This window comes from Rhipicephalus microplus, chromosome 2, assembly GCF_043290135.1.
Source record: "Rhipicephalus microplus isolate Deutch F79 chromosome 2, USDA_Rmic, whole genome shotgun sequence".
NCBI lineage: Eukaryota > Metazoa > Arthropoda > Arachnida > Ixodida > Ixodidae > Rhipicephalus > Rhipicephalus microplus.
In genome coordinates, this window is record NC_134701.1 from 193090575 (window position 1) to 193118259 (window position 27685).

Below are 27685 nucleotides of genomic sequence, written 5' to 3' on the forward strand. Positions count from 1 at the left end.
CAGTACGCCACTGTTAGGTGCGAGGCCCATGAAAATGCGCACACCACCGCTGGACCGCCTGAACGGTGTCGCACCGCACTACATCAATAATAACAAAATGCCGCCATTGTGCCCAGTGGATATGGCCGCGCGTGACGTAATTTCCGCAACAATTTTTCACGTTCTGCGCCGGCTGAGCATGCCCTCTCCTTACCTTTCCTTCCTCCGTGAGCGCAGCCAAGGCCGTAAAGCGGAAACCGGATTCGGTTTCACGTGGCAGGAAAATCGCGCTCGGACCGATTTTCGCGCGCCGTCCGCGCGGCATGGTTTTCCGGCCGCTTCGCTGGTTTCGCTCTCTTCGAGGCCAAGTGTGAACGTACAATAAGTCTCGGCCGGGCCGGCCACTCCAGTGCGCGGGGGAAATAAGTGTGAGCATTATTTATGGGTCCCGTCTTCTCATCTGTACATACTCATCATCACCACTCCAGTTTGGGGTTGCGGGACACATACTCGAGACAATAAAGAAGTCTTGAGGGTCTTGAACGCCGTCTTACAATATATATATATATATATATATATATATATATATATATATATATATATATTATATATAATGCTGTACAGCAAAAGAAGGCACCACGGTCTGGTGTAATGCCACACCGTTGGACAATTGGACAATAGCGCATGCGAACTTGACTCATATCGAGCGAGCCATTGACGCTAGAAAGGGAGCACTGAACATTGCCAGAGGAGTGAGTGGACGAATCCACGAGTGACTTTACTCATAAAAAATCTGTTTATATGGTCTTCTAGCTTTGCAAGCGATATACGTATAGCATCAATATTGCCTGAAGTTTTCGCCTAACGAAAATTCTAGCGTCAGACGTTGAGTGGATAAGGGAAGGACCCACCCACGTAATTTAACTATAGCTTATTATCGTCTACCTGTGCGGGGGCACTATTGTTTTAGGAAGACCCCATTTCACTCTAGAATCAAGGCAGCGTCTCGCTGGTTCTTAGTCAAGACACAAGAATCCCATTATACATGGTATGGAGTGAGGATGGACGCTGCGCTCGTCTGATGGCCTCGATGACGATCACAGCATGACCTGCAGCACGACCACATCGCCTGGAGGACGACGTCTAGCATGCTGAAGAACATGAAGAAGGAGACGCCCCAGGCACATACCGTTGATGCCGCAAAAGCTGTTCAGCACTCGATTCCACTGCAGTTGTAAACAGAGAGTAATAAGGTTAACTAAGTGAAGTCCCGTGTACCAGCTCTGTGGCACAGATTTAGAAAAAAAATTCACGCCTAAAGTAAAATAAAGTTTTTTGATAGGTGAAATTGTACAAATACATTATTTGAACTCGTTAGTAAAGGCTTTTAAGAGAGGCCGTCTTCCCATTCGATCTAACCAAGAGTTAACCAGGAAATTTGAGGCTTCAACACCTGGTGGATATATGCAGAACTCCTTCGCTTTACATCTAAATTAAACCAAGAACACTGTCGACTTGAAGAGAATGGAAGTTTACCACTCCTCTTTAGCTGTATCATAAAATTTCTCTTTTCCGTCGATATGGTTATCACAATAATCGAAACAAGTGGGCGAAGCTGGCGATTGAGCAAGGGCGTCATGTTTGGTTTCACTGTATATTTGAACCATCAACACAATCACCCTAGGAAACAAGTTCCCTTTGAACATCACGGACCCATTCTATAACTATTAAACTTTCACAGCCAGTTAGCTCATTTGAGATTCGGGGTTGCTGTTCAGAAGACAACGTCAAGGAAGCAGAAATCTTTCAAGAATAGAAAAATTCGGGCATTGCGCACTTCAACTAGCCACTAAGGATAGCCCAACTTTCAATGACTTTCTTCAGCTTGCAAATGCTATGTTTCACGCGGAGAGCTATAACAAAAAGGGAGTGACGTTGAGCAAGAAATTCAAATCTAATCGAACTCCATCTCTGATAGAGAACATGGAAATAACAAATTTTCCGACGATTACGATATTGTCTAATGCTATTTCTAAGCGCAAGTGTTCAGGTACTTTTATTTACCTCTGCATTCTGGCACCAGTGGCGTTGAGCCTTTTCTCGGGCTACTCGTTTAGCTGCAGCGGCAGACAACGTACTTCCACAAGCTGTGTCGTTTATTGTTCCCAAGGAACTGGCGGAAACTGGTTGTAATATAGGTACGCTGCTTACATTAAAAGGGCCCTGCAGCACTTTTTCGTGTAATCATAAAACGTACTCAGTAACTGAGCTAAATGGTTTACAAAATCACCACCGCGGAAAAATTTTAGAATCCTTTCAGTACGCCTGAACATTTACCACACACTGCAATCGCATTCACTCTTCTTTCGTCGCAATGAAAGCAGGGAGGGATGGCGCGGGCAAAGATATTACGTCAAGCTCAGAACTCACGGACTAACTTTGGGCCGTCCAGCGAGCCCTGGAGGCAGCTCCGGAGCAACAGCTTCAAGCGTCCATCTAGGCGGCCCCAGTCCCGGGCCTTCCAATCGACGGATATTAAATAAAGTTATTTCACCATCAGGCTGTTCGGTCATGCCCCCAAGCCCTTAAATTGCTGAAAAAGTGTGAAATTCGTCAAGAGTTAGAGGACGCGTGCTTTTCAGAAGGATAAAACAGTGTTCCAAATAGGAAAGTTCATAAAGGTTCAAATCGCAAGAGCAACAAGATTTTTCGAATAGCGTAAGTGAATATCTCTTCGAAGCTGTGACTGTTTGTCTCAATATTGTTCACCGAGGCGCAGGAGTTGTCTTGTCAGCCAATTCACTTTAGCCAACAGTTTTACTTAATTTTAAAGTTTGTAAGTCATACACCGGGCTCTATGATATGCAGCGCCAAAGTATCAGATTAATTTTTTTTCTCATAAATGAACATAATGCCACTGTGTTGGCATGAGAACTATAGCACATCCAAAAAGCAGACAACGAAATTCAGAAATGTTTGTTTTGCGGGAGTTAAGAGCTTTGGCTCTGAGTGGTGTAAACATTGCCTGGGGCCGAAAAAATTCATGGAAAACAATTGGTTCATGCGACATGGTAAAAAAATGCAGAATAATTTCTCTTCACAATAGGTACGGAGACACGTTTGACGACTCTTTAGCCATATAAAATCCTGAGCTCCATCATGACAAACAATTGCTTTTGGTTGGCATCATAATGAGCACTCAGCTTTCTTTTCAACGGCGAAGCACTTTAACCCTTGGAGTTTCATGAATATGCACTAGAGGGAACTCTAGCGCTAGTGTCTTTGAGAGCTGCAACGCACGGCGCTTCAGTGAGCATGGGAATGATGGGTAGGACATGTATTTGTCTAATGTTCGCAATTCTAGCTCCTTTGTGTGTTGTGTGGCTTGAAGCTGTTTCCTCACGAAACGAAAATCAGCAAGTGCTCAACGGTTGTGCATCACCCCCTAAATATTTTACGCTTACCATTTCAAATAGGGTAAAGAAGATCAAAAGGGTTCGTTCTTTTCTTCGTAACAAAACCGAAACACAGCAATAAACAAAGCCATAAGTGCGATTCGCCGCCCGCAAGGGCGAAGACTAGGCAAATTCTTGTACTACGCATCATTCCCATGGTCGCTGAAGGATTGAAGCGCCAGAGTCCCCTCCAGTTAATTTTAAAAAACTCTATGCTTTAAGCATGGCCTCTGAGATTGCGGGTGCGCGGCGTGGTTCTCTTCACCCGTCCCAATCGCTGCGCTCCCCAGCAAAACCAGCGAGTATCGCCTCAGGCGCCCGGCTACCGTGAGGGGGCGCATTTATTGTGTGTTCCTCGCGGTAGCCGTTTATTGTGTGAAAGTGGGGTGGTATTGGGGCATTCATTCATAAAAGTGCAGACTGGCAAAGGGTCAAGCAGGAGTGCAAGGAACATTTATGGCTAAAAGGGAAAGTAGCAGGTCAAATGACAGTCCTTGGTTTCGAGTACATGTGGATGAGAGCAAAGGCCAGAGAGGAAAACCAGGCAATGGTAGAGTGTATATCAAAAGACATTCACGAGTTAGGAAGAGAGTGCGAGATAATTATACTAGGAGACATGAATGCGCACATAGAAGATATAGATGGGTATACCGACCCGACAAGCAAAATGATCATGGATATGTGTGAAAGGCTTGATTTGATCATTTGCAACAGTACCGAAAAGTGTGAAGGGCAAATAACATGGGAGGTAGGAAGGCTGCAGTCGACGATAGATTATGCACTGATGTCACATAGGATGTATGATAAGCTCGGGGGAATGCACATAGATGAAGGTGGCTCCAGAAGTCTGGGTAGTGATCACAAACGTATCAATCTAAGTTTTGGAAGAGCAGTGAAAGTGTGAAGGAGACAAGATGAGCAACTACAGGAAAATTTTTATCCAGAAAGGCAAATTGAAATAGCCACAAAAAATTGAGAATGTAATCACGGGGGATAATAAGACAGTGTGGACATACACGAATCTAATTAGACTCTTTGAGCTAGAGCTTGCTAAGACGTGTAACAAGTCGCCCCGGAAAAGAAGACAAACCCAAAAGTTGGTGGGATGAGGAAGTTAACAGAGCCAAAGCAAAACGTCAGGAAGCCTCTAGGGAACACAGACATGCTAGACAGCGGGGTGAACCAGCAGATGATGTTGAAAGAAAATTGGAAACCTTTCTAAGCTGTAGAAGGGCTGCATCCCTTCTGATCAATGAAAAGATTAGAAGAAAAGGAACTCAGTGGCTGGCAGAAGTACATAAAAAAGATAGAAAGGCAGCTGCGAAATTTTGGAACCATCTAAACTCCCTAAGAAATGAGACGAGCCTAGAGCAGGGTTTTATAACTACAGCCCAAGGTGCCAGGCTAGAAGGGTACGAAGCTATTGAATATATAAGAGCAAGGGTGACAGAAAAAATTCAACAAAGAAGTACTTTATGCACCACAATAGACAAGGACGAATCAAGTGGTGCAATGGCTCCATTTTCACAACGAGAATGGGAAAGGGCTGAGAAAAGGGTTCCTAATAGTACATCAAAAGGCCCAGATGGCGTTCCAATTAGGCTGATAAAGACATTAGGTCCGAAGTCTAAGCAGGCTTTGAAAGAGGCAGTGAGCAAAAACATAATCAATGGTGAAGTTTCCGATGGATGGAAACTTAGCAGGATGAGCATGATCTATAAAGGAAAGGGGGACAAAGCTGACATAAACAACTACCATCCTTTAACAGTGACATCAGTGGTCTACAAGCTGGTGATGCAGATTATAAAGGAAAGACTGCAGGCATGGATAGAAGATGAGGGGGTGCTGGAGGAACTGCAGAATGGGTTTCGGAAACACCGGAGGTTGGAAGACAATCTGTTCTCACTGACGCAGTGCATCGAAATAGCAGAAAAGGAACACAGGCCCCTGTGGCTAGCATTCTTGGATATCAAGGCAGCGTACAATAGCGTGGTTCAAGAGGAATTGTGGGGAATACTGGACACACTAGGCGTGGAACATGTAGTCACTAATCTTTTAAAGGGTATCTATAAAGGTAAAAAGGTAGGTATAATGTGGGAAAAACAGGTATCCAAGCCTGCAGAGGTAAAACTGGGGCTTAGGCAGGGGTGTCCCCTGTCACCCTTATTATTCGTGATGTACCTACAAGGATTAGAGGCCAAATTAGAGGGAAGTGGATTGGGCTTCAACCTCTCTTTAGTCAAACAAGGAAAACTTATTGATCAGGCACTACCAGCATTAATGTACGCAGATGATACAGTGCTAATGGCCAACAACAAGGAAGATTTGCAGAGATGGATGGACATCTGCGATAATGAGGGAGATAGGTTAGATTTTAGATTCAATAAGGAAAAATCAGCAGTCATGATTTTCAATGACAACGAAGGTAGTGAGCTTAGGATACAGGACGTCACGCTAGAGATAACAAATAAATACAAATATCTGGGCGTATGGATAAGCAATGGGACCGAGTACCTGAGGGAACACGAAATATACGTGACGACTAAAGATAACAGGAATGCAGCAGTGATGAAAAATAGGGCACTGTGGAATTACAATAGGTATGATGTTGTGAGAGGAATATGGAAAGGGGTCATGGTTCCTTGGCTGACGTTCGGCAATGCGGTCTTGTGCATGAGATCAGAAGTTCAAGCAAGAATAGAAATTAAGCAACGTGAAATAGGTAGGCTTGCTTTGAGCTCGCGGGAATACACCAAATCAGGGAGTACAAGGTGATATGGGATGGACATCATTTGAGGGCAGGGAAGCTAGCAGAAAGATAAAATTTGAGAAGCGATTGAGAGAAATGAAGAAGGAGCGTTGGGCTAGGAAGGTTTTCAGCTACTTGTTCATGAAGAATGTCGATACAAAATGGAGGAAGCGAACCAGAAAGTTGACTGGTAAATACTTAGAAAACAGCAGGTGACCAAACCAAAAAGAACTATCGGTTAAGAAAAAAGTGAAGGAAACGTAGACTGACATATGGAAAATGGGTATGATTAAGAAGTCCGCACTAGAGATCTATCGAACATTTAAGCAGGAAATTGCCAAGGAAAGGATCAATGATAATACTCGGGGTAGTTCTCTACCGTTTGAGGCAAGGACGGGAGTACTGCGAACCAAGACATATCGGGCCAAATACGAAGGGGTAGACACAGTATGCAGTGCGTGTGGAGAAGAAGAAGAAACTGCCGAACACTTGATAATGTTCTATGAAGGGCTTCACCCTATAGTTCAGGATGATGGCGCAGAGTTTTTCAAAGCACTGGGGTTTAGGGACCGGGAGGGCAAAATAGACTTTAAGCAAGTAGACTTAACTAGAAGGAGGTTATCTGATTGGTGGCTAAAGTCAAGGCACGAGTGAAAATTAAACTCTTCACTGCAAAGTACGAATCCTCAAACTCAGTTTTTAAGGAAAAAATAAATATAGTTTTGAGTTCTTTAATTATTACGGCTTGGTGGCGCTAGCCACCACCCGATCTAAAGGGCACAGCCATATCCATCCATCCATCCATCCATCCATCCATCCATCCATCCATCCATCCATCCATCCATCCATCCATCCATCCATCCATCCATTCATCCTCGGGGTTTGGGTTCGGGCTGTCACGGTGGATGGACGTATTATTTGAGCGCTCCCGATCGACAGCGCAGATAAGTGTTTTTGCATGTTTTGAGCTTGTCTTTATAATTATAAGGCAGCGGTTGAAATCTTCGTAGCATTTATTTTATGGTACGGCTTTTTCGGGGGCCAGTCGCCAGGTATTTATAATTTAGTGCGGGTGTGTGTGTTTGAATTTTTCGTTGTTTTTTTTCTTTTGCCACTCCGTGGGGGAGGTGCGCGTACATTGAACACGCAAATTTTTGTAGTAATGTTTAGACTTTCTGTTTTTTTTGTAGTGCAGGACTCGAGTTTAGTAATTATCGAGTATAGGGACAGTTGGCTTCAGAAATACATGGTTAAAAAGACTGTAAAGTGTTCAGGATGTGGAGTGGGTTTGAAAGTGGACCAAGCATAGAAGCGGATGGAGAAGAGGCTGACGCTAAGTGTAGGCAATGTGAGGTCGAGGAAAAAATGGAGAAAATGATGGTAGCCCAGAGTGAACTGCTGATGAGAATCGCCGAGCTCGAGACTGCGTTGGTGACAGAGCAAGAGAAAACGAGGGCAATGGGAGAAAGACTGAAGTCCGCCGAGGAAGCACTAGCGAAGCTGAACAAAGAAGTGGCCTACGGAGAGAACAGTAGGGAACCGGCAACCAGAACGGTGGAGAAGGAAGAGCAAGCAAGTTTGGAAAAAACTGGTTCAGCCGGTTTAATTGTCGCAAGGCCCAGCTTCAGCGAGGTTGCGGTGGAGCTGGGAGGGGACAAAGCAGCCGGCGTCACATGTGCAAGTGGCCCCCAGGTGCAGGACGCTCCAGCTGAAAAGTCACAGCATGTGATAATCGCCGGAGACTCGAAGTTAAATCGATGCACAGAAGCCATCAAAGAGAGGGTAAGAGGTGACAAGAGGATTGCGGTAGGGGCGTTCCCAGGACGCAAGCTTGAAGCAGTAGTGAGGTAAGCGAGCGCAAAACTCAAAACTACAGCTGATAGACGAAACCTCGTGATAACTTCAGGCGGTTTAAACGATGTCGTAAATGAAGATACAGCAGGACCAGCAACCACACTGGCGAAAGGCGTCGATGACATGCGCGCCACTTCTCCTAAGGTACAGGTAGTGATATGCACGATACCGGAGGTACCGGTGCGTGATAGCAACCTGCAAAGAGAGGTTGTCAACGCAAACCAAGAGATATGGTGAATGAGTCGAGAGAAAGGCTTTGAGGTGGTGGAAATAAACAGAGAGGTGCATAGGGGGGGGTGGTTTTCAACGAGACAGAATTCACTTCGATGGGCGGCTAGGTCATGAGGTGGGTTGGCGACTTGCAGGACGTGCAGTAGCTTTTTTGTGGGGCAAGCGAGCCCTTTGGGGTGCAGGATAGCTAGTAACGAGGAAAACAACCAGAGAGACTCTTCCACAGGTGGTATGGACAGATACGATTCCAAAGTGGCAGCAGTATCTAAGATAGGTAGAGTCCGGGGCAGAAATAGACGTAGCCATGAGCGCCGAGCCAATTCAGACATAGGGTATATTAACATGCAGAGTGGTAGGAACAGGCTGAAGTGGGAAGAGATAGAAGAACAGCTAAGGGAAGAGAGGGCGATGGTATATGGTTTTGTAGAAACACATATCAGGGACATGGAACAACCTCCGAACAATCCGGACTACGCGTGGGAATATTGTAAAAGAACATAAGGCAGCAGGAAGGGGGGTGCTATTGGGCATTCATTCATAAAAGTACAGACTGGCAAAGGGTCAAGCAGGAGTGCAAGGAACATTTATGGCTAAAGGGAAAGTGGCAGGTCAAATGGCGCTCCTTGGTTTCGTGTACTTGTGGACGGGAGCAAAGGCCAGAGAGGAAAACCAGGCAATGGTAGAGTGTATATCAAAGGACATTGAGGAGTTATGAAGAGAGTGCTAGATAATTATACTAGGATAAATGAATGCGCACATAGAAGATATTGATGGGTATACCGACCCGACAGGCAAAAGGATCATGAATATGTGTGAAAGGCTTGATTTGATCATTTGCAACAGTACCGAGAAGTGTGAAGGGCAAATAACAAGGGAGGTAGGAAGGCTGCAGTCGAGGATAGATTATGCACTGGTGTCACATAGGATGTATGATAAGTTCAGGGGAATGCACATAGATGAAGGTGGCTCCAGAAGTCTGGGTTGTGATCCGAAATGTATCAAGCTAAGTTTTGGAAGAGCAGTTAAAGTGGGAAGGAAACAAGATGAGCAACTACAGGAAAAATTTTATCCAGAAAGGCAAATTGAAATAGCCACTAAACAAATTGAGAAAGTAATGACGGAGGATAATAAGACAGTGTGGACATACACGAATCTAATTAGACTCTTTGAGCTAGAGCTTGCTAAGACGCGTGACAAGTCACCCCGGAAAAGAAGACAGAAACCCAAAAGTTGGTGGGATGAGGAAGTTAAGAGAGCAATAGCGAAACGTCAGGAATCCTCTAGGGAACACAGACATGATAAGCAGCGGGTTGAACCGACAGATGATGTTGAAAGAAAATGGGAAACCTTTCTAAGCTGTAGAAGGGATGCATCCCTTCTGATCAATGAAAAGATTAGAAGAAAGGGAGCTCAGTGTCTGGCAGAAGTACATAAAGAAGATAGAAAGGCAGCTGCGAAATTTTGGAACCATCTAAACTCCCTAAGAAATGAGACGAGCCTAGAGCAGAGTTTTATAACTACAGCCCAAGGTGCTAGGCTAGAAGGGGACGAAGCTATTGAATATATAAGAACAAGGGTGACAGAAAAATTTCAACAAAGAAGTACTTTATGCACCACAATAGACAAGGACGAGTCAAGTGGTGCAATGGCTCCATTTTAACAAAGAGAGTGGGAAAGGGCTGAGAAAAGAGTTCCTAGTAGTACATCAACAGGCCCAGATGGCATTCCAATTATGCTGATAAAGACATTAGGCCCGAAGTCTAAGCAGAGTTTGAGAGAGGCAGTGATCAAACTAATGATTGATGGTGAAGTTTCCGATGGATGGAAACTTAGCAGGATGAGCATGATCTATAAAGGAAAGGGGGACAAAGCTGACATAGACAACTACCATCCTCTAACAGTGACATCAGTGGTCTACAAGCTGGCGATGCAGATTATAAAGGAAAGACTGCAGGCATGGATATAGGATGAGGGGGTGCTGGGGGAACTGCATAATGGGTTTCGGAAACACAGGAGGTTGGAAGACAATCTGTTCTCACTGACGCAGTGCATCGAAATAGCAGAAAAGAACACAGGCCCCTGTGGCTAGCATTTTTGGATATCAAGGGAGCGTACGATAGCAAGGTTCAGGTGGAATTATGGGGAATACTGGACACACTAGGCGTAGAACAAGTAGTCACTAATCTTTTAAAGGGTATCTATAAAAGTAACAAGGTAGTTATAAAGTGGGAAAAACAGGTATCCAAGCCCGCAGAGGTAAAACTGGGGCTTAGGCAGGGGTGTCCCCTGTCACCCTTATTATTCGTGATGTACCTACAAGGATTAGAGGCCAAATTAGAGGGAAGTGGATTGGGCTTCAACCTCTCTTTAGTCAAACAAGGAAAACTTATTGATCAGGCACTACCAGCATTAATGTACGCAGATGATACAGTGCTAATGGCCAACAACAAGGAAGATTTGCAGAGATGGATGGACATCTGCGATAATGAGGGAGATAGGTTAGATTTTAGATTCAGTAAGGAAAAATAAGCAGTCATGATTTTCAATGACAACGAAGGTAGTGAGCTTAGAATACAGGAGGTCACGCTAGAGATAACAGATAAATACAAATATCTGGGCGTATGGATAAGCAATGGGACCGAGTACCTGAGGGAACACGAAATATACGTGACGACTAAAGGTGTTAGGAATGCAGCAGTGATGAAAAATAGGGCACTGTGGAATTACAATAGGTATGATGTTGTGACAGGAATATGGAAAGGGGTCATGGTTCCTATGCTGATGTTCGGCAATGCGGTCTTGTGCATGAGATCAGAAGTTCAAGCAAGAATAGAAATTAAGCAACGTGAAATAGGTAGGCTTACTTTGAGCTCACGGGAATACACCAAATCAGGGAGTACAAGGTGATATGGGATGGACATCATTTGAGGGCAGGGAAGCTAGCAGCAAGATAAAATTTCAGAAGCGATTGAGAGATATGAAGAAGGAGCGTTAAGCTAGGAAGGTTTTCAGGTACTTGTTTATGAAGAATGTCGATACAAAATGGAGGAAGCGAACCAGGAAGTTGACTAGTAAATACTTAGAAAACAGCAGGTGGGCAAACCAAAAAGAACTATCGGTTAAGAAGAAAGAGAAGAAAACGAAGACTGACATGTGGAGAATGGGCATGATTAAGAAGTCCGCACTAGAGATTTATCGAACTTTTAAGCAGGAAATAGCCAAGGAAAGGATCTATGTTAATACTCGGGGTAGTTCTCTACTGTTTGAGGCCAGGACGGGAGTACTGCGAACCAAGACATATCGGGCCAAATACGAAGGGGTAGACACAGTATTCAGTGCGTGGGGAGAAGAAGAAGAAACTGCCGAACACTTGATAATGTTCTTTAAAGGGCTTCACCCTATAGTTCAGGATGACGGCGCAGAGTTTTTCAGAGCACTGGGGTTTAGGGACCGGGAGGGCCAAATAGACTTTAAGAGGGTAGACTTAACTAGAAGGAGGTTATCTGATTGGTGGCTAAAGTCAAGGCGCGAGTGAAAATGATCCATCTATCCATCCATTCATCCTCGAGTGGCGGAGACCACGGCAGAAAGCAGAGCGCTGCGGCGTTCACGTGGTTACGTTGCGTGCATGCGTCACTGGCATTCTGCATAGAGGAGAGAAAATTTGGGAGTGGAAGTCTAAACGAACGTTTAATCCAATAGCAGCGATTTATTAAGTAAGCTGCCGACTGGTCACGGTTTATACAATTGATGCTATATCAATGCTGTAGTTTTTTTTTCTTGTTAGAAAAAAGGACGTCAGGTCTTGTTTCTTCCATTTAATTTCAGAAATATTCCTGCGTACCCTTCTGCACGTCAGATAAGGAAAAAAAATTGGGCCCGATATGGCAGCATGCGCAGCGGTGGTGTCAACGGTGCCGCCGACGCTGAATTTGCTAGTAGGTGTAAATATAAAATGCTCGACATTTAATAAAATTGGCAGATCCCACGTACAGTGGGAATCGATATGTAAAGCACTAATAAGAAATGTTGATATGTCACTTTAAAACCAGCACAATGTTACAAGGTGGAGGTAAATGATGCCGTACATGACTTCCGTGTCATGATTATCATGTTTGTATGTGTCGTTTACATTCGTCCTCCATTAACGTCACGTTATACGAAATTTAGTATATGTCGAGATAGCGAAATGGCCACGAGCACGCTGTGAGCGTGGTAGGTTGTTATATTCCTGTATGACACGCGTGTCAGGATTATCATGTTTGCACCAGTCATACATGTCGTCATCTATTGACGTCACGTAACACCAAATTTGGTATATGTGGAGCTAGCAAAACGGCCGCGAGCGCATCATGAAGGGCCCCATATACTCCAATGTAGCGTTAACGCGCGCGAACGCAGGGCACAGCGACGCTACGTTAGCAAGACGCGAGCACTATATAGTCTGACGCCAGGCGCGACCAGCGTCCGTCGGCGCGGCCCGACGGCAACCAGCGCCAAATGTGACATGCTGCATTTCGCGCCGATGCGTTACCCATACAACACTGCGTATCCCTCTTTTCGTGATGGAGAGACGCTGGACGTGCTGAAACGCTCATGCGTCAAAGCAACGCAGCGCGGCGCGCAGCTGTGAGTATATGGCAGGACCGGCTCCTGGCGTGGCAACACCGGCGTGACGCGACGAAATGAACGCCGGCCAACACCCGCACCGCGTCACGTCGAAATGTATTGGCGCTCTGACTGTGGCATGTAGTCATGTTCTCACATGGCCCGCATCTTATGATTAGCATGTTTGCACCAGTCACATACCTTGGTCATCTATTGGCGTCACGTAATACCAAATCTGGCATAGGCAAAGCTAGCGAAAGGGCCGCGAGCGCATCATGAGTTTGGGATGTAGTCATGTTGTTACATGACACACATGTCATGATTGTCATGTTTGCAGCAGTATCATACCTTCGTCATCCATTCACGTCCCGTAATACCAAATTTGTTATAAGTGAAGCTAGCGAAACGGCTGCCAGCGCATCATGAGCGTGGTATGTAGTCATGTTATTGCATGACACGCATCTCACGATTATCATGTTTGTACCAGTCACATACCTTCACTATCCATTCACGTACTGTAATACAAAATGTGGTATATGTGACGCTAGCGAAACGGCCACCAGCGCATCATGATCGTGGTATGTAGTCATGTTATTACATGACACGCATCTCACGATTATCATGTTTGTACCAGTTACATACCTTCACTATCCATTCACGTACCGTAATACAAAATTTGGTATATGTGACGCTAGCGAAACGGGCGCGAGCGCATCATGTACGTGGAACGTAGTCATGTTGATACATGACACGCATATCATAATTTTCATGTTAGGGTCTGTTGCTTGCGTTCGTCATGCAATCATGTCATACCATACGAGTTCTGCAACATGCCATGTGAACGAAACCACCGCACGAGCTGCAGGACCATGAAATGTAAATCATGACTCATGACATCCATGTCGTGATTTCCATGTTATGACTAGTCAAATATGTTCTTCATACAGTCATGTTATGCCATACCAAGTTTGGTATCAATAGCATTATCGAAATGGCCGGGAGAGCTAAAAGTCGTAGGCGGATAGATAGATAGATAGATAGATAGATAGATAGATAGATAGATAGATAGATAGATAGATAGATAGATAGATAGATAGATAGATAGATAGATAGATAGATAGATAGATAGATATCGCCGAAGTTCACTAAGAAATGCTTCGCATTTGAAAATGTTTAACAATTTCGAGTACTTTGTACTCAACTATGGGGGATTAATAAAGAAAAAAAATACTCAACTATTGGAGAGCACTGAGCTGTCCCGCTCCACAGCAAGCAACCGTACAGGATTTTAAAAACGTTCACGGTCACTGTTGGCAGTCTTACGCGAGCTATTGCTAACTTCGCCCCAATTGTTAGCCCTGCTAAAGGTGCCCGAATACATTGATTCCCCACGAAGCATATTCTCTATAATAGACACATAGCCTGAATGCGCTGTCAATTTCGTCTAAGATTCAGCCCTTTTTGGTAATTAGCTAAGTTTTCTCCCCTCCTCTAACTTTTCTTGATAAAAATCGATATTTTGATTAGACAGGGTGTGCTCAATGTACGTCGGCGTAGACTTCGTTTTGTTATTGACCATGCTGTCGAAACATTCCCGTATAACATTTAACACCTTCTAGACAAAATTAAGTGGGCGGCATTGCCCCTATAACCACTGCTGACGGTATACTCACGTCATACTTCGGAACCGAGGCGACGCTCTCAAACGTCAGCGTCTTGAAATACACCACCACATGTGCTAGAAACCTGCGAGAAAATACGGAGCTGACGCAACGCAAATTGGCACCTTTTCTCAGCACTGGTCATGAACAAGGAGCTGTATGGGAGTTTATGCGCATGCACACGTCACAAAATAAGGTTAAAAACAAAAGGCAGAGAGGAAAACATTAAATGTAGCTGAAGTGTCCCAATAACCAGTACGAAACAAGAAAATATTTAATATGCTATGTAGGGATAAAACATCCAAAATTATTTTTACATCATTTACCAGAACAGACAGCAATGTGCGTGCGTATCTCTTCCTTTTTTTTTCTTTTAACGAAAATGCGTCAATAACTTTGGTGCCACGAATTTTTTTTCGGAAAGTCCAACCCTTTTTAACTCTGTGTGCAGAGTGGTATACAATTATATGTAAAAGAATGCGATAGAGAATAGCTCTACTGTGATAGCAATTACATGGAAACTCCCGGTGCCTTTGGCCGTTGCCGTGAGGTGCCGTATGAGTCAAAGCGTGATAACATCGAACCACGTGTCGTATGTTCTATGTGTGCGTGAAAGCTGCTGAGGGCAGCCGTCGGTGGCGAGTCTAGCGACTCAAGCGGAGATGAAGACACGCCGGCAATTTTCCGCAATGCGAAAAGCCGTAGGGAGGGAGGGGGGGCGGCTACCGTCGAGGTGTGGGCTGTGTGGATCTGGCAGTACTAGTATACAACCTTGTTAAGAACAAATCTTAAGGGTATGGAGCTGGCGGCTGGTCTGCGGTGGCTTCTGCCTATGGAACATCTGCATCTTGCAGATTTTTGCCTGTGAGAAGGGGATAAAAAGGCCTCTAATGGCGTTTCTGGAGGAACTGCTGCAGAAGCTCTCTCGGTGGGGAACAGCCCTACCATTCCGCAAGGATGTGACATTAGTTTGCCATGGCATCGTTATTGCAACTTTTGCCCATTGAGACAACCTCTTCACCTTTCAAGATCACTAAGCTGTTAGGAGTGTTTAGGGTGCTAGTTGTAATTGGCGAAGAGTGGCCTGCCCTCTCGCAAGGTTGCTGTGCGATTTTTAGTATTATTAGCTGTCATTTTCGTACACGTTCGTAAGTCCCGTTGTAGGAGGTCACCACCTCTGTTGTCAGGGGGGCCACTTCCAAAGAAAGTGAAACGCGATTTGCTAACCGCATGGCCGCTTTGCGCGATTCTTCGTTACTATAGGGTTTCCCAAGTGAGCGGGCAGGAACTGCACATTTCCATCAGCCGGGTGCGGTCACGCGCGAGAAGGAGGAGGAGGAGGAGGAAGGGACGAAATGAAAGGCAGGGAGGTCAACCAGACGCACGTCCAGTTTGCTACCCTGCACAGGGGAAAGGGGTGAGGGGATTAAAGGAGAAGAGAGAGAGAAGTGAAGGGCAAAGTGTGTGTAGATGTGACCTTGTCCATTGCACGCTTATAAGCGGTCGCGTAGTCCGGTCATCTTTAGAAAACTTAGCGATGCCCGCATCGCTTTGCTGGCCAGTGACGCGTAGAGCCATGAGCCAAGTATCTTCTCTTCGGAAAAAGGTGTACTGTCTAGTGTCTCTAACGTTTCGCGTAGCAAGTTGCGTTCGCTCGTAAAACGTTCACATGAACACAGTAGATGTTGTATTGTCTCGTCAGTGTCGCACGCTTCACATCGGGAGCTATCCGCCATTCCTATGCGAAAGGAGTACGCCTTTGTAAAAGCTACTCCTAACCACAGGCGGCGCAGTAAAGTTGCATCCTGGCGGGAGAGGGCCGATAGAACTTGAAGCTTTCTCGATGGGTCCAATTTGTGTAGGCGGCGGTTCCTGACACTGGGGTCACTCAGCCAAGTTTCCGACATAGTGTTAGCGAACGAGCGAAGGCCCCTTGCAGCGTCGGTTCTCGACAATGGAATAGGGGTTGTCTCGGCGTGCGCGTGGGCGGATCGGGCAGCATTATCAGCAAGGTCATTACCGACAATACCACAATGTCCCGGTAACCACTCAAACACCAAGTCATGTCCTTTCGATAAAACTTCGTGAATCACTTCTCTTATTTCATTCACTAGTTGTTGATGCTCCCTCTGTCGTAAAGCTGATTGCAAGCTCTGAAGGGATGCCTTGGAGTCGCAGAACACAGCCCATTTTTGAGGTCGGGCTTCCGCGATATAAAGTATAGCAGCACGTAAGGCGGCAAGCTCCGCTGCTGTGGATGTTGTCCTATGCGACAGTTTGAGCTTTAGAGTGACCTGGTACGCCGGGATGACAACAGCACCTGTAGAGCTGTCAGCCGAGACCGATCCATCGGTGTAAATGTGGGTCCTCTGCCCGTATTTTTCGTTGAGTAGCGACAATGTCACCTGTCGTAGGACCACTGTTGAATGATGGCTCTTGTTCGTTATTCCCGGAATAGTGAGGCACACCTGTGGTTGTTGTAGGCACCACGGGGGTGACGCTGGTCTTATTGCTGGAGTGAAGCCAAAAGGAAGTCATTCTCTATGGGCAGAAATAATCTTTGAAAACATCGCGTGTGGTCTTTGAAGTGGCAACACTGCAACATTGTGACCAGGAACTCGGCAGAGGTGTCTAATGTGGGCTCTGTTGTGCCTCGCCCAAGTTCCACGTGGTCTTCGCGGCCTGCTGGCACCTGGCAGCTGTTGATGAGTCAACCCTGCACCGGGACGGCGACGGACGCGGACAATCGGGAAAAACCACGTCGCCGGCTCCTCTTGACACAAAAGTCGTTGGCCAAGCTTTTGTCAGCCGCCGAGAGCAACACTCCGAAGCAGCGTCGACCCAGCAGCTGTACGGGGTATTCTGCCTTGCTTGAGTCAACCTGGCTGCATCAGGGAGCGACTTTGCGCATGGGATTCCACGTCATCTCACTGTGGTGCCACGCTGGCGCGTGGGGTCTCCCTCACCAAACAGCGAACTGGGCATGCCTTGCCCCCTTTCCTAGGTTCAGAGGGAGGCGGTGTTTGGCTTTCCCTCTTCGGGGCCGGAGAGGAAGACGACGATCTCATTGGAGTATCCTGCGCATAAATTATCTTTGCAAGGGATCTTGGGAAGGCGGACGATGTATAAAAACGCTAGCGCAGAGGCGCTCGTGGGTGATTCTCTTTTCATGTTGTACCACGCTACCATGTAAATACTGTATATAAACATTTTTTTCTCCTTCTCCGGCTTCTCTACTCGTCCTCTCCGGGGACTCGGATGGCCCGAGTCCGCACCACGCTACACAAAGGCGCAACAGTGGCTGGCAGCTTATGGGATTCGCCTGCGTCGGCTGCATCGAAGTGGTGAGTGCCGCGTGTTTGCTCTTCTTTTCGCCAGACTCGTTAGCGCAGATGGTCGGTAACGTGGTAGGGTGATTGTGGTAAATTTTGATTCGCAGACCAAGAATTGGGTGGCTCGTGGGCAAAATTACCCTAGAAGAGAAACGGTGTGCATATCTAAGATGGAGAAGTTTAAGGTCCAAGAACTCCTCGAAATTTGTCAGGAGCTGAATATTTCGGTCGGCTCGGTTAAAAGAAAACAACAAATTTTGGAGCACTTGGGAAAAGAGGAAGTGAGTTTAGAAGAGGCCATTGAGGCCAGAGAAACCATTTTGGCAAAGAAAGAGGAGCGTGAGCGCTTAGCCCGTGAACAGAGAGAGGAGGAAATAAGGAGGGATCGCGAGGATAAAGAACATGAAATCCGTCTGAAAGAACTGGAGCTTCGTATGTCCGTGGGAAATCGAAATTCAGGGGGTGGAGAATCAAAGATAAAGGATCTAATCCACACCTTCAAGGCGGGTGACGACATTGCATTATACCTCGTGCATTTTGAGCGAGCATGCGAAAATGCAGGGTTTAGTAGGGAGACTTGGCCACAAAAACTGATATGCGTACTACCAGGCGAAGTGTCCGATGTTATCGCAAGAATGAATAAAGAGGACTCCGAGGTGTATGACAGGGTAAAGGCTGCATTGCTACGAAAATGTCGCCTATCGACAGAGGCTTTCCGCCTGCGGTTCAGGCACTCTAAGAGGGGCAACGAATCTCATTCAGACTATGCCTACCAAATTAGAGCCAACTTTGAAGAATGGCTCAAAAGCGCGCAAGTCTATGGCAACCATGACAAGGTCATTGAGTTGATGGTACTTGAGCAGTTTTACCGGGGAATTCCCGAGGAGGTAAGGCTTTGGGTGCAGGATAGGATGAAAGACGTAGACATGAACAGGGCAGCAGAACTCGCCGAAGATTACTGCTCACGCCGTAGTCTCCGCAGTACACCACGAACTTCGGAAAAAAATGAAAAGGTAGAAAGCTGGTCGGGAAACCAGGGACGCAAGAGGTTTGCAAGAAATAACTGGAAACCCGAGAATTCCAAGTTATTAGACAGTCAGCAGGGAAAGGACAGTGAGGGGACTAAGGCGGCACCTTCATCAGGTTCAAAGGCGCCGGGTGACATAGCGCATGCGTTAGAAGCGCGGAAGCCAGTTGTTTGCTACAGCTGCGGAGAAAAGGGCCACATGGCCAGGAGCTGTAAGAGGCACATGGCATTTGCCACAATTCAGGAGTCAGAGGATAGCTTAAAGCTGTTGAAGCCTTACATGAGGACACTCTCAGTGAACGGCCGAATGTGTAGGGTATTGAGGGACTCGGCGGCCACAATGGATGTAGCGCATCCAAGTTGCGTATCTTCCGAAGACTATATAGGAGAGTGTGCCTGGATTCGGCAAGTGGCAGAAAAGCAAAGCGTCTGCCTACCGATAGCGAGGGTTGTAATCGAGGGCCCTTTCGGCCAATTGTGTACGGAAGCAGCAATTTCAGCCAACCTTCCGGAGCACTTCCCTTACCTATTTTCAAATAAGTCTGAGGAAATGTTAAAAACACGTGGAGAATCATTTGCCACCGAAATAGCTTGCATGGCCCTTACCCGTTCGAAGGCGCGCGAGCTGACGCAACAGCTGAGCAGCTCACCCTCTGGGGAACAGACGTCCGAGGGCAGTGTAGGAAAACCTGAGGTAGTTGCGACGGAAAATGAGTCTGCCATGCGAGTTGTCGAGACGGAAACTGGGGCTATGGTCGGCAACAGCGAGGAAATATCTCTAACGCCCGAAAACGAGGACTTGGTGACAGGCTCGGTGTTAACACCCGCGTCCACCTGTTGGTGTCAGCTAGCCAGAACCGACCGTGCAACGCTAGTGGTCGATCAAAAGGCGGATCTCGCACTCTCTATGCTGCTAGATGCCATACATAAGGAAGGTAACTCTAGAAAGAACGTTTCGTTCTACACCCAAAACGAGGTGTTGCATCGCAGGTATGAGAACGCTAAAGGGCGGGTCTACAACCAAGTGGTAGTTCCACTAAAATACCGGCGGAACATTCTCGACCTGGCCCACAGCAACGCCTGGGCGGGCCACTTAGGTATAAAGAAAACGAAAGCTAAGCTGGCTCAGGAGTTCTACTGGCCCGGGTGCTGGAAGGATGTAGAGATGTTTGTCCGTGAATGCGACACTTGTCAGCGGATAGGAAAATCAACAGACAAATGGAAGGCACCAATGAAACTAGTGCCAATAATCACAGAACCCTTCCGTCGGCTCGTGATTGACATCGTGGGGCCTCTGCCTCCATCTAAATCAGGATATCGGTACGTCCTGACCGCGCTGTGCGTTGCCACCAAGTTCCCGGAGGCAATCGCACTGAAAGAGTTGAGTTCAGTATGCGTGGTGGACGCATTGTTGTCTATTTTTTCTCGGGTGGGTTTTCCCTCGGAGATACAGTGTGACAACGGAAGTGTGTTCACAAGCTGCCTTACGACTACATTCCTAGAACGCTGCGGGATAAAAATCGCGCATAGCTCTATTCACCATCCACAGTCGAACCCTGTGGAACGCATGCACTCGGTCATGAAACGCGTTTTGCGAGCTTTGTGCTTTGAGCATAAAAGTGACTGGGAGGGGTGTATACCAGCTGCGATGTTTTCTCTGAGGTCGGCCCCACACGAGAGTACGGGTTTTGGTCCGGCTGAACTTGTCTACGGCAGGAACTTGAGAGGTCCGCTGCACTTGATACGAGAGTCATGGACTGGATATGGGGAGGACCCTAATGTGGTTTCCTATGTACTGGATTTATTGGGGCGACTGGGGACTACACGCGAAGTGGTGGAGAGCAACATGCGCGCAGCACAGGCGCTTTCCAAGGCCCGTTACGATAAGTCAGCTCGAAAGCGAGTCTTTAGAGTGGGCGATGAGGTGATGCTGTTGTGCCCTTCAAGAAAAAACAAGCTGGACGTACAATGGGAGGGACCAGCGACAGTGATGTCAGTGCTTTCAGACACCAACTACGAGGTAAAGTGGGGCCGGAAATGCCCCAAAGTGTATCACAGTAACCTAATGAAACCCTACATGCGACGAAAAGCAGTAGTAAACCTTGCACTCAATGTTCCTGAGGACGAGGGCGCGGAAATCCTTTGTCTTTCCGATGGCACGGTCAGCAGCACATTGTCAGATAGGGTAGACACAGGGAACACCCTAAGTAAGGCTCAAGAGGAAGATTTAGAGCTTTTAGTACAGGAATTCGCTACCGTTTTCTCCGAGAAGCCAGGCAAAACGTATGTGATTAAGCACGACATTGAGCTGACGGTTAACAAGCCGATCAGCTGTAAGCCGTATCGGGTGTCACCTAGACAGAGAGAGATACTAGAGGCCGAAATTCGCCGCATGATCGACCTAGGTGTTATCATCGAAGCAGACAGTGATTTCACCTCGCCTTTGATTTTGGTTGAGATTCCGGGCCGTGATCCAAGGCCATGCGTGGACTATCGCCGCCTGAACTCTGTAACAATCGACCAGACTTACCCTATTCCTAACATTGAAGAGAGGGTAGAGACAGTGTCTAAGGCGAAATACATTTCTACGCTAGACCTTGTTAAGGGGTATTGGCAGGTCCCTTTGACAGAGCGCGCGAGTCGATACGCTGCTTTTATCTCACCCCTGGGCACTTTTCGTCCTTTGATGATGAGCTTTGGGCTCAAGAACGCGCCGTATTGTTTCAGCCGCCTGATGGATAAGGTTCTCCACGGGCTCGAGAAATTTGCGCTGCCTTACCTAGACGATGTGGCGATATTTTCGGACAAATGGGAAGACCATGTTGAACACCTTCGGATGGTTTTGGAACGGATCAAAAATGCAGGTCTTACGGTAAAGAGAGAGAAATGTCATTTGGGCTGTGCTGAAGTAAGCTATTTAGGGCACATTGTAGGAAATGGGCGTCGTCGACCGTCCGAACTCAAGGTAGCCGCGGTGGTCGGTTATCGTCGTCCCAGCACTAAGACCGAGATGAGAGCATTCCTCGGCCTCACAGGTTACTATCAGCATTACGTCCCGAATTACTCCGAGATTGCCAGCCCTTTGACAGATAGTTTACGCAAGACCGAACCTGTGAACATTCAATGGGACTCTAAAAAGGAAGACGCTTTTCAGAAGCTGAAGCACGCATTGAGTGAGAAACCCGTCTTGAGGGCACCGGATTTTGCAAAACCTTTCACTATTCAGTGTGATGCAAGCGAACGCGGTTTAGGAGCAGTGCTATGTCAGACAGACCAGAGTGGAGAGGAGCGGCCGGTTTTGTATTTGAGTCGCAAATTGAGCAGCAGGGAAGAGGCTTATAGCACTTCGGAAAAAGAATGTGCTTGCATTGTTTGGGCCGTACAAAAACTAGGCTGCTATGTTGCTGGCTCTAAGTTTATTATAGAAACTGATCACTCTCCACTAACCTGGTTACACCAAATGTCACCTAAGAATGGTCGTTTGCTCAGATGGAGCATAGCACTGCAGCAGCACAATTTCGAGGTGCGCTACAAGAGAGGTGGCCTTCATACAAATGCAGACGCCCTAAGTCGAGCGTTTTGACTCGTCAAAAGACGCGGAAGGTTTGTTTGATTTTTTTGTTTACCTTTACCTAGTTAATGTGTATTTTTTTTTTCAATGTGTTACAGTGAGGGCATAGAGAAATTTTTTACTGACTCCCTCGTTGTCCCGAGCTCTACAGTTTGCTTGTTTAGCTTGATTATAATGTTATCTCGATTCCAAATGAAATTACGTATGAAAGAGTTACTGGACACTTGTCCCGATTGGTATGCACATTGTTTCCTTGAGCTTAAGTTATTAAGATAAGATGTTTGCTTTGTAAAATCTGAGGCCTGGCGATGAGAGTGGCGTGCACGCGGTGCTTGTCGCATTGTGTGTGGCTGACAAAGGTCGTTTCTTGGAGCTTGTCACCCACTTTTCACCGAAGCGGGGCGCAGAGGCCAGCTCTTGGAGCATTCCAGTTTGACCAGGCCCTTCGAGAAAGCAAGAGCCTTGCCGGAACGTCGCCGACATCGACCCGGCCGAGCTGCATGGAACAACTCGACCTCCCGATGTATCATCTGGCGGCGGGGGTGCTGTTGTGCCTCGCCCAAGTTCCACGTGGTCTTCGCGGCCTGCTGGCACCTGGCAGCTGTTGATGAGTCAACCCTGCACCGGGACGGCGACGGACGCGGACAATCGGGAAAAACCACGTCGCCGGCTCCTCTTGACACAAAAGTCGTTGGCCAAGCTTTTGTCAGCCGCCGAGAGCAACACTCCGAAGCAGCGTCGACCCAGCAGCTGTACGGGGTATTCTGCCTTGCTTGAGTCAACCTGGCTGCATCAGGGAGCGACTTTGCGCATGGGATTCCACGTCATCTCACTGTGGTGCCACGCTGGCGCGTGGGGTCTCCCTCACCAAACAGCGAACTGGGCATGCCTTGCCCCCTTTCCTAGGTTCAGAGGGAGGCGGTGTTTGGCTTTCCCTCTTCGGGGCCGGAGAGGAAGACGACGATCTCATTGGAGTATCCTGCGCATAAATTATCTTTGCAAGGGATCTTGGGAAGGCGGACGATGTATAAAAACGCTAGCGCAGAGGCGCTCGTGGGTGATTCTCTTTTCATGTTGTACCACGCTACCATGTAAATACTGTATATAAACATTTTTTTCTCCTTCTCCGGCTTCTCTACTCGTCCTCTCCGGGGACTCGGATGGCCCGAGTCCGCACCACGCTACACAAAGGCGCAACAGCTCTCAAATTGTCAGTGGTGATGTATGTTCGAATTGGGTGCTCTCTTGCGATCATAATTGCCCCGTAGGTTGGGGTGCATCGCGGCAATACTAAGTACACGCGTAGTGCTTGTTTTTGAAGACTTTCGAGAGTGCGGATGTTCGTCTTGCACGTACTTGCCAGTAACGGCAAGCTGTAGCGCAAAAATTCCAGAAACAGTGCCCTGTATAGCTGCATCATTGACCTTATCGATGCGCCCCAAGATTTTCCGCAGAGGAACCGCATTATATGGACGATGGAAGTTAGCCTTCTCTTCAGGTAATTGCAGTGGGCACTCCACGAAAGGTCCCGGTCAATCATCACACCCAGGAAGCGATGGTTCTTCTGGTATGGAATATTTTGTCCATTGATGGTAACGGGGTATTGTGTCATGGCTCTGCGAGTAAACGCAACCAATGCACATTTCTCCGTTGAGACGGAAAGACCTTGCTTGCGGAGATATGAGCATGTCAGGGTGGCAGCCTGCTGGTCTCTTGCACGTACTTGTAGACGAGTTACAGCCGAAGTCCATAGACAAATATCGTCAGCATATATGGATATGAGGATGGTACTTGGCAAAATTTCACGAAGTCCTACCATCACGAGGTTAAATAAAGTGGGACTTAGTACGGTGCCCTGAGGGACGCCACGGGAGTTATAGTAATTGGTGGTAGGTCCCTCTCAGGTTTGTACAAAAAAGGACCTTCTCGTGGATCCATTGGAACATCCGACCACCGATTCCAACAGCTTCCAACGAGTCTAGGATGGCTTTATGTGTTACGTTATCATAAGCCCCTTTGACGTCGAGGAAGAGTGCCAGTGGTATGCGCTTGAGGCTCTTCTGTTGCTGGATAAATGTTGTGAGATCAATCACGTTGTCAAGAAATGATCTACCTCGCCGAAAACCCGTCATGCAGTTTGGGTATACGTTGTAGCGCTCGAGGTGCCATTCTAGGCGTGTATGTATCATCCTTTCCATGACTTTTCCTACGAAACTTGCGAGGCCAACAGGACGAAATGATGTCAAATCAAATGGTGACTTTCCTGCTTTGAGTAGTGGCACAAGTCGACTTATCTTGCAATCCTGGGGAACATTGCCCCCCAGCCATGAGTGGTTGTAATAGCTTAACAACTGTCCCCTTGCCTCCTGTTGAAGGTTAGCTAGAGCGGCGTAGGTGATGCCATCGGTTCCTGGTGAAGATGATCGTCGGGAAGCCGCTAAAGATGCGTCAAGTTCTTCTATAGTGAAAATATTGTCCATTTCGTAGATGCGGGGTTCAGGGATAACACTCCTAATGGTGCCAGCGGACAAGGCGGACACACCAGTAATTCGCGTACAAAACTCATTTGCCACTTCAAGTTGGGTGTGGCCTGAATGTAGGGCTAAAACCATGAAAGGATGTCTTTGTTCGGGAGTCGAGCGCAGGCCACGAGTAGTGCTCCAGATGCGTGACAACGGCTTTCGGAGATCCAATGATTCGCAGAATAATTTCCAGCGTTCCTGTTCAAGTTTGTCTAAACGTCGTTGGACTTTTTTCTGTATGCGCCGTGCCAGCCTCAAGTCGCATATTGCTTTCGTCCGCCTGTATCTTCTTTCCGCCCTTCGGCGAAGCGCGCACAGTTTTTCCAGTTCAACGTCGAAATCTAAACGCTTGCCGGTGAACGGGAGGAGACAGGAAGCTTCTCTCATTGCCTCTTTGATCACATCCTCCAAGTTCTGGTCAGGGTCTTCACGGCATGTATTTTCCATGAGTCACTGAAATTTGGACCAATCAATTCTTCATATTGTGGTCTTAGGAAAGGAGTTAGTAAGACCCCTTATTCGCATATAAGTTGGAATGTGATCACTCCCATGCGTTTCGATGTCTGAAAGCCAGTGCACTTGCGACCGGAAGTTTCTGGATACCAGAGTCAAATCGAGGCAACTGCTGTACGTAAGGCCCCGCAGGTATGCAGTACTGCCATCATTTAAGAAACATAGGTCATGCTTGGAAGCGAATGACACAAGGTTTCTTCCTTTAGCGTTGATCGTCGAACTACCCCAGGTTAAGTGATGTGCGTTGAAGTCTCCAGTTATAACCCACGGGCTCGTAGTTGTTGTCAGTATGTCTCGTAGTCGGTCTTGTTCAAATCGTCCGGATTGTGATATGTAGACACCAATGAGTGTGAATGACACTTTTTCCTTTTTAACACGTACGCAGACATATTGATTGTCATCATGCGGTTGAATTGCATGATGCACATATGAGAAATCTGTGCAAATGTAAACAACCACCTTGCTGCGTTCCTCGCACGTTGAAGAAACGAATGATTCATACCCTGATAGTTCAGGAGGTTGTTGCACGTTTGGTTCACATATAACTATCATAGGAATACGATTCATGAATATATACTGACGGAACGAAGAGATGCGGGATCTCAGGCCTTTCGCGTTCCACTGCATTATCGACGCTTGTCGGACCTCGTTGCGGAAGGAGAAAATTGGTCGAGCCATGGTTGCTACTGGAGACTTGCAAATACTGGACTTGGAGCATCCAGTACTTGTAGTGCACTCTGAGCGAGTGGAGACTTCAGGCTGCTGCACAGCTTGCGCATGGCATCCAGCAGTGTTCGGAACATTCTGATGACTTCTGTGTCCTCCTCAGGCAGCCTGTCAGCGGCTGGCTGGAGTGATGTGACTGTCGATGTGCGCTTGGGATTTGCAGGTGGCTGTGATTTCGGCAATGAAGGCCAAACTGATTCATCTGCAACAGTGCTGCTCATTTGTTTGTTGACCGCGCTGGCCGCCTTCGGTCTGGGAGGCAAGGGCGGTGGAAGAGAAGGGTGGTGGTGTGGTGCTTTCAATGCAGCGTCTGCGGCATTCTTTGATGAACTGCGGCGACGATGACGCCTCTTTCGGACGGTCCTGACAGCCTCTCGATGCGACAAATTGTCTCTGACCATTTGTTTCAATACCGCTATTTCTCTTTGGATTTTGGGGCATTCTTTTGACGAAGCTGCGTGTGACCCATGACAATTCGAGCATTTGAGGGTAGTTGCTTCGCAGTCATGCGCAGAATGGTCTTTCGCGCAACGAGGACACACCGTCCTATTTTCGCAGACACTTCTCACGTGGCCCATATTCATGCACTCATAACACTGTAAGGGCTTCGGTATGAAAGGTCGCACTGAATGCCGAAAATGGCCCACTTTTACGTGTGAAGGAAGAGAGTCGCCCTTGAACAAGATCTTCAAGCAGCGTGAGTTTCCCAAACGGACAACTTTTGCGATGACGCTGGCTTCATTTGCCGGTTTGACCAGAACATCGAAGTCGGAGCTGGGAATGGCAGTATCCACATCGTAGATGACTCCAGTGACGACGTTAGAGCTCACAGGAATGTAGGAGCGAACTTTCATTCCCCCCAACTCGTTGACGTTGCGCAGTACATTAGGTGCCGCAGCATGCAAAACGTCGATGGCCAATACGTTCTTACGCGTGTTCACTCTGATGTCTGTGATCTCGTTTGGCACGAGTCCTTCCAGCATCACCGAAACAGACTGCATGTTGAGGCGCTTCACGTTACCGTCCGGTACCTCAGGGACAAAAAGGATAGTGTTTGTCACGGGTCTCCTTGGCACTCTGTCGTTCAACGTACTCGATGACGAAGATGTTATGTTCTGACGTTCCGCCTCTTCGCTTTACGGTTCAGCGCCAGCTTAAAATTGTCTTCGTCAGAAGGCTCTTCGCTGCTCATTGAGAAAACAAGAGTGCCCTTGCTGTCGTAGTCACTGTAGAGTCCCGTACGCTTCCTGGATGCAGCCACCGCTGACGCCGCCGTAACTGGCGGACGTCCGTGGGGGTCCACGTCCATCACCGACGGACACGGATGTGATACTCGCGAAGTTCACTTAAAATTAGGTTAAAAAAGAGAGCACCTACTGAAACTGTGATCTGCTAAGCAATCACTTCGTCGAGAGAATTATCACAAGGTTTATACGCGAGGTTTATACCTTCGTGGG

At 47.2% G+C, this 27685-nt stretch overlaps 1 protein-coding gene across 1 annotated transcript in view; it reads right to left on the bottom strand.

The window, feature by feature from the left end:
- Positions 1–732: 732 nt before the first annotated feature.
- The window catches only part of LOC142793193 (uncharacterized), a 58691-nt gene continuing 31738 nt past the window's right edge, over positions 733–27685 (bottom strand). The window contains exons 5-7 of the mRNA XM_075885757.1: positions 14550–14622; positions 2410–2572; positions 733–1205 (exon numbers count right to left, since the gene is read on the bottom strand). Coding sequence (XP_075741872.1) covers positions 2549–2572; positions 14550–14622 — 97 coding nt within the window. The 3' untranslated portion in view covers positions 733–1205; positions 2410–2548. The remainder of the gene's footprint in view (positions 1206–2409; positions 2573–14549; positions 14623–27685) is intronic.